Source organism: Aquila chrysaetos, chromosome 5, assembly GCF_900496995.4.
Source record: "Aquila chrysaetos chrysaetos chromosome 5, bAquChr1.4, whole genome shotgun sequence".
NCBI lineage: Eukaryota > Metazoa > Chordata > Aves > Accipitriformes > Accipitridae > Aquila > Aquila chrysaetos.
The window spans coordinates 17,011,271-17,023,898 of NC_044008.1; the positions used below are offsets into that span (position 1 = coordinate 17,011,271).

The window sequence follows — 12,628 nt, forward strand, 5'->3', positions numbered from 1 at the left end:
AATCATTTGTAAAAAAACACAGAAAATTCAGAGCATCAGCAAGTAAAAATATATTTGTTAAACTTCCAATGTGTTTAATTGTTTCCTTAGCTTCTGCTGTATTTTACTGTTAATTTATGAAGATATGTTGGGTAACATGAGTGACTTGCTATTTTCTGCCCCATGAGAAATGACTGGAAAATTCTGCCTTCTGGATTTGGCACAATTGATGCACCCATATGCTATTAAAATACGAGTATTAAAGGCAATCCTGGTACATTTTAATATATGTTTTAATAGGGTTGTGTTTTTTTATTTTTTTAGGACAATTAAAGTAGAAGTGTATGATTGGGATAGAGATGGAAGGTAAGACATTAATTCTATTGTTAAACTCTAGGGTTATCCATGCATATTTATACACGTTTTGAAATGTACAAATGTATAGTGGCCAGAACAGGACTAGAGAATTGTATTTATCAATATTTAGAGGTACGGGTACTGGAAAAAAGTTTTGCTGTGCTACAGTTCTCTTTTGTTTTGCAATTGTGGTAAATGATGAGGTATTAGCCTATTTCAAACATGATGTTTGTATATTCATACATGGAACAAGCAAGATTGAATGCTTTGTGATCTGTAAGATCAGTTTTGTGAATGTCATTACGTTGTCAGTTAATGTACATGTATGAAGAGAGGCATAATCCATTTTATAATCTACTTTGTTTTGCTTAAAACACTGCTTCATAAACTGTTGCTTTTCAAGTATGATAAAATGCATGAGCCTGCAATTGCTACTTCATGATTGCCTAGGTATTGCAATGTAGAAACTACCTATTAATTATCATAATTTCAGATTGGGTTTGAGTATTCATTTCCATGCCTATCTTCCTCAAAATGTTGTTGTAAACACTAGAGTTGGAAGACCTGGGTTTTAAATAACTCCATTGCTAGAAAGAGGATGGTGGAATATGTGCGGAATTTCTGTTGCTAAATTCAGGAGGGGCAATCTGTTATTATTCAAGCTTGCTGTCTGTACTGAGTGTACCTTTTTTCTGAAGAAAGTAGCCTTTCAAATTGCCTTTATTTTGACAAACAAGATTGAATTATTTTCTATCAGACTGGATTGATACCTCTTGTTCTTTTAGAACTGTTTGAGCTTGTATCTTAATACTTTGGTTAGAAACTGTACTCATAAATCATGGTACTAGAACTTGTATGTAATACAAGAATATATTGATTTCTATTTATCTTTAAGTTGGTCTGTCTTAATTATTTCCTATTAATCTTAATTTATATTTTTAAATATATGGATATGCACTTACATTGGATTTTTAAGAGTATATTATTTATTATACAATAATGTCTTTAATATTGCTAATGCAATTTGCTCCTAGTATTATAGCTAATGATATTGTGCTTCTGTGCCCAAACAGATCTTTTAATCATAACAGGCAAATTTATCCTGTGCTGCCATTCATTTCCTTGCTGACAAGGTTCAAAACCAGTTTCAGCTTTCTCAGCTTATACTTTTGTCTTTTTGGTTCCATCATGAAGCCTGTTGATTTATAAGCATTCTTATCGCATGTTTACCCTCTGTAAATACCTGCTAGTGCAAATTCATCCTTCTTGATTAGGCATTCCCTGGAGAGACAAAATAACATATTCTGGCAATTAAAACTACAAGGATTTAAATTGACAAAGCCATATTAGCAAAAAATAACTGCATCACTGTAATGATGAATGTTTGTTAACATCTTCTGTTCCTCACTTAGATTTTCCAGATCCTTAAAAATGTGATATATTTACACTTCTGTGTATAAACGACGATATTTTTTAAATAATCTAATAATGAAAAATTAAATTATATTGCCAAGTTAATAAAAAATAAAGATTATATTTTATTAAGGTATCAAACCCTATGTGCTGTCCCATTTCATCCAAAATCTGAAACTGAGGTATGATTAAAAAAAAGGAAGAAATCTGACAAATAATATTGTGTAGCTGCAATTCAGAGTGAAATCTTCAACATACTGTGGAATTCAGGCAATCATTAGCCTCTACATTCTCCCAAACAGTTCTAAAGATTATCTGCTTTTGCTCACATCCCACTCTGAATACCTATAAAATTAATATCTAAAAAACAAAAAGTGAAGGAGACTATTTACATGTATTCCTTTTTATTCTAACAGTATGATTTTTTTGCTTTTTGCTTTCTACCTTTTTTGAATTTAGAAGCAGACAGAACACTGACATCTTACATGTTAAATTCCTCAGAAAGATGAGACAGCACTCATCTCGTGTAACTTCAGACAATGTAAAAATCAGACAACTAGATTGAACTAATCATTTAAGCTACTTCAGTAGCTTACAGGGGAAAATGGTCTGATTGAATCCATCCTAACTGGAATAAATTGCCAGTTGGTGGTGCCTATGACTTACTAGTGATTGTAGCAAGAACCGAAGTGCCTAATTTGCCTTTGACATTGCCAAATATATCTGATGTGAATCCCGTTCAAGAATTAGTCTCAATTTTTTGTACAATGCTGCTGTTACTCAGTTTATATTAATTTCCATTTTTGATGGACCCTTTGTTTATAAGCAGTTGTTACACTAGCTGATCACCTGACTATGCTGAACCTGCTCCAGAGATGTGCAGACTGGGCAGGAACAACCTTTGAAAGAACATCAGAGAGCCTGCTAGATAGCAAAGCAAGTTACAGTGAATATTGCAGGTTATTCTGCAATCAGTAAGGCAACATTACTCTGCATATACTTGATTTCTGAATCTTGACTTTGACTTCTTGAGTCTTGACTTAGAGGGTTTTTTTAGCTTTTTCCTCATTCTGTGTTACCTGTGCTTTGAAAAAACAGCTCCAGGGTGCTTTGGGTTGAGTTTCTTACTGTCACGTTCGTGGACTACATTGTTAAGAGTAATTGTATATTCTTAGCTCTCATTTATTTTCAAACATCACTTAAAATTTCTTGACTAAAAGTAATACAGGACCTTTGTAACACCACCATTAATTATTAAATATTTCTTTGTCTCAAACCAGGTTTTGCACAAAAACTGTCAAAATGTGAACTGCTTGTTCTAACTGATACCTTTTATTGCTTCCAAGAGTTGTGCCAAACCCCCAAATATTTGATGCTATAAGAAGTCACAAAAGTTGGTTTTGTTGCTTTGGACAAGCCTACTTCTGTGAAACAGAGTGACTTTTTTTTTTTGTTGAGTGTCCTTATCAATGAAGTACTAGCAGACAGGTCTTACAGAAGAAAAAAATAAGATGATGTGCAACTTCACATCAGCAATACTCTGATGTTTTTATTTCTCTCTGAAGGCTTTTTCACTAATTTCAGAGAAATTGTTACTTAGCATACATGGTGCAAAAGCCATTTCACAGTATTGATGTTTATGATCTGTTACACAGATACGGTTTTCTTCTTAATTTTAAAACTGAAAATATGATCATGCTAACCTGGGGCCACCAAAACATTCATCTGAGAATCTAAACACTGCAGGAGAGATTGTAAATCTCAGATTCTAGGCTCTCTTACCTTATTTCTTGTCCTCCATCTTCATCTTCCTTCTCCAACTAGATAGTTGATTTTTAAATTATTGCACTTTTCCCCTTACTCGTTGACATATTTCTGGTGATGATTGTTCTTTCCTCCGTGTTTTTTTTTTTCTTTTAGATCATTAAAAAATCAAAGTTAATACAATTCTGAAAGTGATTTTCAGCACTTCAAAGCATAATGCCAAAAGTGGAAGATTTAGGGAGATGGAGTTCAAGTGATTATTTTATGTGCTAAGAGTCTCTGATTCAGTGTTCTGATATGCCACTCATGGACAAAAGTCTTTAAGTCTAGGAATATTTGGTGTTAGGAAGGCAAAGAGAATAACTTCTTTGGATTCTCAATCCAGAGACTAATAAGGAGATCCATTTGGTGAAGTGTGATCACGAATAGTGGGAGGGATTGGTGCCTTGTTTTTCTTAATGAGTTATACTTCTGGCAAAAGCAAATGTTGTCTGACAGGCATTCATCTTTCAGAGCCAGCCTAGTGGAGGGGCGTACATCCATCTGAATATTGAGTGTTAAGATCCAGGCTGATGATCTTTTAAGTGCAGAGAATTCTGAGACTGCTTATATGTGCCCATACCTTTTTAACGTGATTAGTCAGAGGAATTATATATTTCTAGCTCAGTTCTTGTCAGTCTGTGTATATACCACAGTGTTTCTTAGAATTAAAGAAACAATTACTTTTAAGCAGAACAGATTTTTTTCCCCAGAGACAGCCCTGTCTGGAATTGCTTGTGTTTGCTCTGTTTGCTATGGCAAGTTTGTAGGTATTCATCAAGCTATTGTTTGAATTTCTGCCTTTGAAATATACAAGTTGACTTGAAAATTTAAGGTAAGAACTGTTATGAAGGGGAAAGGTTCCTCTTTAACCAAGGTACATTCTTCTCCAGTGCCATGGTTACCCAAGATTAAATACACCTTGTGTGCTACAGCCCATATAGAACTCAAGTTCCATAGCCTGTATGGATGGCTTCCTCTGTTCCCCTGGTTAAATAGTCATTGCAGTCTGGAGAGCATTTAATAAAAGGAGATGATACCTCCAAAATAAGTTTCTTAAGAAAAGTCTTAGTCTGTCTGTCTTGGAAGCAATTTCCTGATCTCCAAACTGGAGGAAGAGTGTTTCATGAGAGGTGGTCCCTTCTGAATCTGAGTAATCAGGAATGTCTTCACCACATAGTATTTCTCAAGCTTTCTTACAGGATGCTTTGCTTATTTTGTGTGCATTAGCATGATGACTGAACCTTTTAATTGTTTGGTTTACATATTTTGTGAATTCATGCTCGTTTCAGGAAGTGAGATTTGTATTTGGGGTTTGTTTTTTTCATTTCATTTCATTATAAATAAATGAAGAAAGAAATTTCATGTTGCTATGAATTGTTTCCATTTTTCCTCTTCTTGCAACAGAGTTATTTAAATTTGTTTTTAATATTTATAGCTTAATTAGAAGCATGCTGTATTTCTTAAAAACAAATTTTACAAGTAACAAAGTCATAAAACTTTGACTTTCTATTCTAATTTACCATTGGACAGAAGGTAAAAAGTTAGTTTCATAGCTCATTAGATGTGGAGGCAGAGCGTAGAGGAAATACAATGCCTTGTTAGGGAACAACTGTGAAAACAGAGGGAGATGGGGCAGGGGGGAATGGAAGTTGGAGCACCAGTGAGGAAAGTTCAGCTGGGAGGAGTGGAGAATGGGAACAGGTCTTGTGACTGCTGGGAGTTGTGTAGCCAGCTGTTAGGCATTCACCCTGCGGTCGCTTCCATTCCAGGTACCCATCTGAGATACGAACCTGCGGTTCAGTCACTTCTGGCAGCCCTGTGGTTTCTGTGTCCCAGCTCCCTGACCCCAGCCACCTTTCTCAGTGATGCTTATCCACTACACTCCCTCTGGCCACCCTGCTCACAGTGGCTCCTTGGCAGCGTGCCATCCCCTGGTTGAGAGTTGACAAAGCAGTTTTCAAAATGTGGGTAACAGCACAGGAGTGTTGAATGTATTCTTGGAGCAGGAATAGAATTTAGAAAGGAGAAGCTTGATAACCACGGCTTTAGTGTTAGGTTAAGATCTACTTTCCAATGGTGTCTAATACTATGAGCTGAGCAGCCTCAGTGGATTGCTTTTCTCCTCCCAGATGGGAAGACACAGCAGCTTAAAAGACAGACACAGAACCTTAAAAGTATGGTTCAATATCACATTACACAAATTGGTAGGGCTCGTGTTTTCTGGTTTAAGTCACTCCTTTCACACTCTTAATACCTCCCTTTCTCTCACGTAGTCTCGCACACAGTTCAGAGTCTGTGGTGCCAGTGGTCATCCAGTGAGAAAATGGTGATAGTCTTTGATAGCCCACTCTGGTTTTTCAGATTCTGTAAGCTTACATTGGGGTCAGATCACTAATTCACAACCTAGTCCTCATTGTGCAGCTAAGTTAAGCAGAAGCCATCAGAAAGATTGAAGCTAATACTTTTCATCTCTGAATTTTTATTACTAATAGAGTGAACACACATCAGAGGAAGAAATAAAGATTTTTAAGCAAATTATATCTTTTGCCATTGCTCCTTTCTTGGGTGTCAGTTCATATTGACTGTGTTCTCTTTTTCATAAATAGATGTAATACATGTTTAAATTACTAAATGCTGTGCATTTGATTTGAAAACTTTTTTTTTATACAGCCATGATTTCATTGGAGAATTCACAACAAGTTACAGAGAGTTGTCGAGAGGACAATCTCAGTTCAACGTGTATGAGGTAAGTATTGTGAGTATTTACTCACTTTCAGGAAATAAATGAGAACACTTCCAATGTTTTCATGGTAAACTGGTCAAATCTGTACAGTGCTTGTCAAAATTAAACTTTGTAATTATTTGATATTCTTCCTTTTATAAAGAAGTGTTGCTTCATAAAAAGATTTAAAGCCAAGTAGGTATGTGTGCATGTGTATGCACACTGGGCTGTGATAGGACAAGAAGAGCACTTCAGGCAGCTGGGCTGGTATGACATAACTTGGAGCAAATACTGGGTTACCCCCATTTGTGTATGAACAATTTGTCATTTATTTCTCCTTTTGCCAATTGTTACATGCTATTTTCTCCTATCCAAAGAATATCTGGTGATTCCTACATCAGATGCAGAGTCACACGCCTTTGATCTTAAGTGCGGACTTCAGAATCTTTAGAGTTTTGATGCAGGGCTTACAAGTGACCGAGAATTTAGCTTACTTATTGGTAGGGTTTTTCATATGGTCGGTTACAATCTTTGCTTAAAAATTTGCATCTTATTTCCTGTTTAGGATTCATACATCTGAATTGTCAATTCAATTATAGAGTTTTATATCGTTAGATGATTTCTAACTGTGGCAAGACCTTATCGTGTATTGTAGGTGAATGCAGACTACATCCACATTCCCTCTTAGTCTTCTTTCTCTTTTCTCCACAGGGTCCTGTGGCCAAAATTGTGCAGGCTTGTTTATTTCAGATCTAATAAATCCCTAGTTTAAGAATTCTTTCTTAATTTAGTCTGAGATTATTGGGATTTGGAAAAACAGAAACTTTTTTTTTCCCAACATCAAACTTTACTGAATCTTCAAAATATGCTGTAATTTGTTCTCAGAAGCAATCATTGAGTTTGTGCAAACAAAAATTGAGATTCACAAACTTGAAGTGTCATAAAGGGACTAATTTTTGGCTTTTTTTTTTCTTTTTTGGAAAGGTCCCTTTAAAAATTATCCCAGATTTGGGTGCAAAAAATTGACTGCAAAAAAAAAAAAAAGTCTAAGCATTAAGACTCCTGCATTTAAACTTCATTTTAAAATTAATATCCCAGAAGAATCTCATTCTGGAATGACAAATGTATCATGAAATTTCAGAATGTGTTAAATAAAGAGAGGCAATAGGAGGAAAAGATTAAAAATGTATTTTGTCACTGAGAAGAAGTGTCAACTTACAGACTATTCCTAAGGAAATACGTTACATTCTACAGTGTTAAACTGGAGCTTATCTTTTTATAGATCCAAGAAATTTCATTTTCAGTTTTGAGTCCCCATTATTTTTATGCACAACTTAGATCACTTCAGCTTTATCTTCAGTAGGTGACAGTGTGTAGTACTGTAACTTCAAATACTGTGAATGTGCTCCCCAGCTAGAAGCAGTACAGGTGAGTTAGAGTTGTGCTGCATCTGAGCTGCTAAGTTCTGCCTAGATTGTCTTAGACTAATGATCAGCTCTGGTGCTGATATAACGTGGTTATTCTCTTTTTAGTACCAGAGGTAGGAGGTCTACCTACACAATGCTGTGTACACATACTGGCTTGTATGTCAAGAGTCTGCACTGTGTCAAGTAGGTCTGTGTAGGTCTGTGTCAAGTGTCTGTGCTGTATTGCGTCATGTACTTGGAGTTGTCTTCTAGAATTCCTGTAAAAGGAATTGGTTTCTTTCCCATGGTAAAAAAAACGTGGAGCGTTTCAAGTTCCACCTCTTTTTTTTTTTTTTTTTTTTTTTTTTTTGTGTGTGTATGTCTGTGTGTACAAAAGCCAGGAAGTATTATCCCTAATTTAGGTGATACGGGTAATAGGCAACAAATCTAGTTGCCTGATTGCCCTGTGTTTCCTTTTACCATTCCTTTTTCACCCAGAAGTAGCCTAGTGCTTAGGTACACAACAGTACCTAAGCATCTAATTCACCATTCTGATGATAGGCATTCTTGATGCATTTGCACAAAACCCCAAAGCTGTCTTGTGATACTGATGTGGTGGTGGTGTTTGGGAACAGGTTGTCTAACTGCTTAATTAGAGCAGTGTTACCATAAAGAGATACTCCCTGCAAGGGCTCAAAGAGTGGCAATTTTCACATGGAAATAATGCGTGTGTTCCGGGGACCTGTAATTCCCCTGTGTGAAAATACATGCTATTGCATTTTCACATATGTATGCATATGTCCAGTCATTCGTGTTGAAGCCCTTTAGCACCCTCCATCTCACTCATGCTCAAAGACAAAGTGTATGGGTTGTGCCAGATACTTTCAGTTTCTCTACAGTAAAGTGCTGGATCTGTAGGTTTTGCTCTGTAGGTCTTTCATAGCCTCACTTACTGAGATTCACAAAGAGCCTTCTTTGTTTTATTTTTAACTTCACTATTTTGTTGTCTTTCTCAGTCAATTCTGTTCTCATTTTTGCTGTCTTTCATTTCTGGATATGAGCATTCATACAGCACAAGAAAACTACTGTTCAGGCAAGGTACAGTCTGTGCTGTATTTGTTGTCCTAAGGTGTTTATTTACTGGGAATAGAGGAACCTTAGAAGAGTCCAAATATGAAGTTCATATTCAGTGTTTCAGATCATGGAGTCATGAACCCAAAGGACTGTGTGTTACAGGTAGACTTTTTTGGTGTGCTTTTTTTTTTTTTTTTTTTTTTTACGATTTCCAGTTATCTGTCTGATAACTCTTTGACAGATCCTTTATAAAAATAAACTGATTATAAAATATGAGATCTTTTGTCCCTTTCAGAGTTTATAAATAGTATTAAACACAGGAATGGTCCAGTTTTGAGTTTAGTTGTGTTTTCCTTTCTTTCACATTGAAGAGGCTATAGTCTCCTCTCTAATGAGGTTACAAGATATTTGTATCAGTTGCGTAATGAACATAAACCAGGAAAATACAGCATCTGCCAAAGTGTCTAAGGGAAAGATAGGGAAGGTGACTGTGCGTCCTACTAGAAATTGCTGTCATTTTGCCTTGGTTCTTGGAGCCTTGCTTTTCTGGGTTAGACCTTGACTCTTATCCTCATGCAATAGATCGCTGTCATCTCACTACAGTACAAATGCCCATTCCTAGGTCTGATTACCAGCAGGATTATTCTAGTTAAAAGCAGCCCTCTCCTGGAAAATGTCATCGTACACAGAGCCTTCCCACTCTCTAGAAGTTCTGGTAGCATAAAATGGGTCCTCTTACTGCATCAGCAGTTTCAACCCTTGTCTTATATAATGCAGACCAAGTATAGGAACTGAAGAAAAAATAAGGCACTTAACGTTTTTTTTTTTTTCCCTGTTGTTTTGGAAGTCCCTAGAAGTATTTCTTCTTTCTCATATTCTGGAGGTCCTTCCCAGCTTCTACCTGGGACATTGTGTGTGATATTTTTATTGATATTTCTTTAGTGACTCTATGCTTGATCTCCAGTGTTACCAGAAGCCAAGATTTTGATCTTATCCCTCCCTCCCCACCTTTCCCAGAGGAAAGTAATATCTACGGCTCTGCAACATCAGCAATGGTCATGTGTGCCATCCAAAAAAACAAGAATAGCTTTTTCCACCAAATCTCCCTTTAACGTAGTCTTGTCAGTATGAGCATCTCCTCTTTCAAATTAGCAGCTAATTTGCCTTCAAATTATACTGCAGGTAATACAGGCACTTCTGCTATGTGATGCCACCTGGTGACTTGTGGATTCATGTCGGCTGTAGTTGCTTTTGGGATGGTTCCATGACTAGCTGTCTTGAGGACTGCGGGTCTATTCGCTCTGTGTCCATTCTAGTAGGAGAGCCTCTTCCTGAATTTAAACATAAAAATGTGTCCAGATTGGTGAAACTCCTGACCAGCCTGTCTGCAAGATCTTCATTGACGCAATCTTAATCCCATGATCAGAACTTCGTTCAGTTCTGCTTCTCCCAAGGGTGATTTAGATGTAAGACAAATCCAGCTAATTAGTCATGGTTATCCTGGTAGACAGTTTAATTTCAGGACCTCTTACGTCCCTCAGAATAAATACTTAAGACCTTCTTCCATGTTTTAGGTATGATATTTGAAGGATTTAGGTCAGTTTTTGTACTTGCACCATGAGTTCCAGCATCATGCAGTTTACATGCACCATGTCTCAGAACTGAAATGTGTTTTTTCTTCCTCATGGAAAGATACTCTTGCTAATAATGAGAAGACAAGCCTATGTGGCTATAGCCTGGGGTTTTTTCTGTATGGTGTGCAGATCTTTGTTATTCCTCAAGCTATCCTTTAATTGGTCTTGGACTGCTGCCATTAAACTTCAGTATTTTGTAAAATTTTATATTCCTAATATAGGTGATCACAAATATGATGGTTTAGGCAAGCATTAATGCAAGGTAGGGAAGGAGGGTGCTCCACTTATGTGCTGCACTTTTATTTTGAAGATGAGCAAAGGTGCTTTTGTGCAAAGCAGGACAAAGATAACTGAAAGCCATGGGGTTTTTTTCTTATTTAGATCCAAGATCAACCCCAGAGTTACTGTAATTTACAGCAGTTTCCTATGGATAGTGTCACAGCACAGATTACTGTGTGCAGTGAAAATGTCCTCTCCTGTTGTATCACTGACATGATTCCTACCCTACCAGAAATATTCTGTCATAACATCTTAAGTCATTTTGCAGTTTCTTAAATATAGTATCAATATTTTACTCCCAGCAGTAGCATACATTTCATGAGCATCTCATCTTTGGTATTGCTTCTACTTGATCAGTCTGTGCAATATCAGAACTAAAGAGACTGGACAAATTCTTTTTTAATTGTTTTGCATTTACAAGCTGACCCAAGGCAGGTAGAGAAATTTGTGTTTGAGTGGGTGTCCCATATTTTCAGATTTGAAACATTGCTATAGCAAGCTTTTTTCAACTGACCTTTTTTTAATAGGTAAGAGTTCATGTAGCTTCCTAGGTTACTGCAGGGGTGTAGGACTTTCAGAGGCTAAAAAATGTTGTTTTATTTATAAAGTTACCTGAAATTTGAGAAGAAAATACAGAAATATTATAATAATTATAGTACCTGAAATTATAGGAGAGAGACAAGCTGTGATTGAATTCATCTTTGATCCCAGGTAGATGCCTTGTTTCCCATGATATTTCTCTCCAATCTCTAGTGCATTTGCTAGCAACTCCTAAGAAGCCAATTGTCAAATTACCTGAAGCAGAAGGTTCAGATGAATCTCCTTTTTGGCATTTAATGACTGCTGGCAAGAAATATGCTGCTAACTCAGGCCTGACCACTGGATTCTGGAGAGATGCGAATGAAGGGCCACAGGGCAGGCAGGCAGTCTGTTACCTCCTTCATCTTCCTCTTCTGGGCAATTGTCAGCAGGATCCACTTTCTGGCTAAGATTCTGGTTCAACAAGAATTACTGCATTGTTTATAAACCACCATTACACAGATTTAATCCATTGCTCACCAGTCAAGACACTGTTAATAGGAGGAACAGGGGTTATTTGGGTTTTTTTTAAGCGTTAAAGGGCTTATGTATGTGTCAGGCAGTAAAAGCTTTGAAGAATACTTGCCGGATAACTGTGACATACTGGAGGGAAAGAAAGAGTCACTTTTGTTTAGCCTGTTTGGGAAGACCTCAAATGATAGTTATCTCTTTCTGCCTTACGTTTCACAGCTGTTCTGTGTTGTGCAAGGAATATGGTCTTTAAAAGTAATTTCATTTTGTTTGGGGGAGAGAATTTTTGGAAGCCATATATTACTATTTTTCCCATTTTCAGGCAAAATTGTTTAAATATTTTATAGCAGTTAAGTGACTAAGATTTCAATTGGGAATGTTTTCATTCCTTGTCATTCATAGAACATCTGTCAGTAGTTTACAGTAAAACTTGGCAGTAAGCCACAAGGATTTGAGTTTCCTGGTTATATAAGAGATAGTTGGTAGACCTAATTAATAAAATAATGTTTTGCTTCCAATTCATAGAATCATAGAATCATAGAATGGTTTGGGTTGGAAGGGACCTAAAAGATCATCTAGTATGTTCCATGTGCGATTTTGAAAAAAGCAGGAGTATGTTTTAATGTGTATGTAATAAAACTGACTGAGACTTGCCTTTGAATGCATAGATATTCAGAAGGGAAACAATTTTTATTGGTGGCTACAGTGAGAAATTTTATAGATGTGGGTTCAAGACATTCAAGAAAACTGTTTAATGCTTTGTGGTCCAGTTCCATGAAGATTCTTGTGTATGGGGAGTGCATTGAGCTCCCACAACTCCTGTAGGCCAGTCAGGTGGTGGTCTGTGCCATTTTCATGGAATTACTGACTAGTTTCTATTCTGGCACAGTATGATCTGTCCCTGCAAT

At 36.6% G+C, this 12,628-nt stretch overlaps 1 protein-coding gene across 2 annotated transcripts in view; it reads left to right on the forward strand.

The window, feature by feature from the left end:
* CPNE8 (copine 8) overlaps positions 1 to 12,628 on the forward strand; it is a 109,278-nt gene that overhangs the window by 68,595 nt on the left and 28,055 nt on the right. For both annotated transcript variants that reach the window (XM_030015655.1, XM_030015657.1), the window contains 2 exons: positions 304 to 345; positions 6,226 to 6,301. In XM_030015655.1, the coding sequence (XP_029871515.1) occupies positions 304 to 345; positions 6,226 to 6,301 (118 nt within the window). The remainder of the gene's footprint in view (positions 1 to 303; positions 346 to 6,225; positions 6,302 to 12,628) is intronic.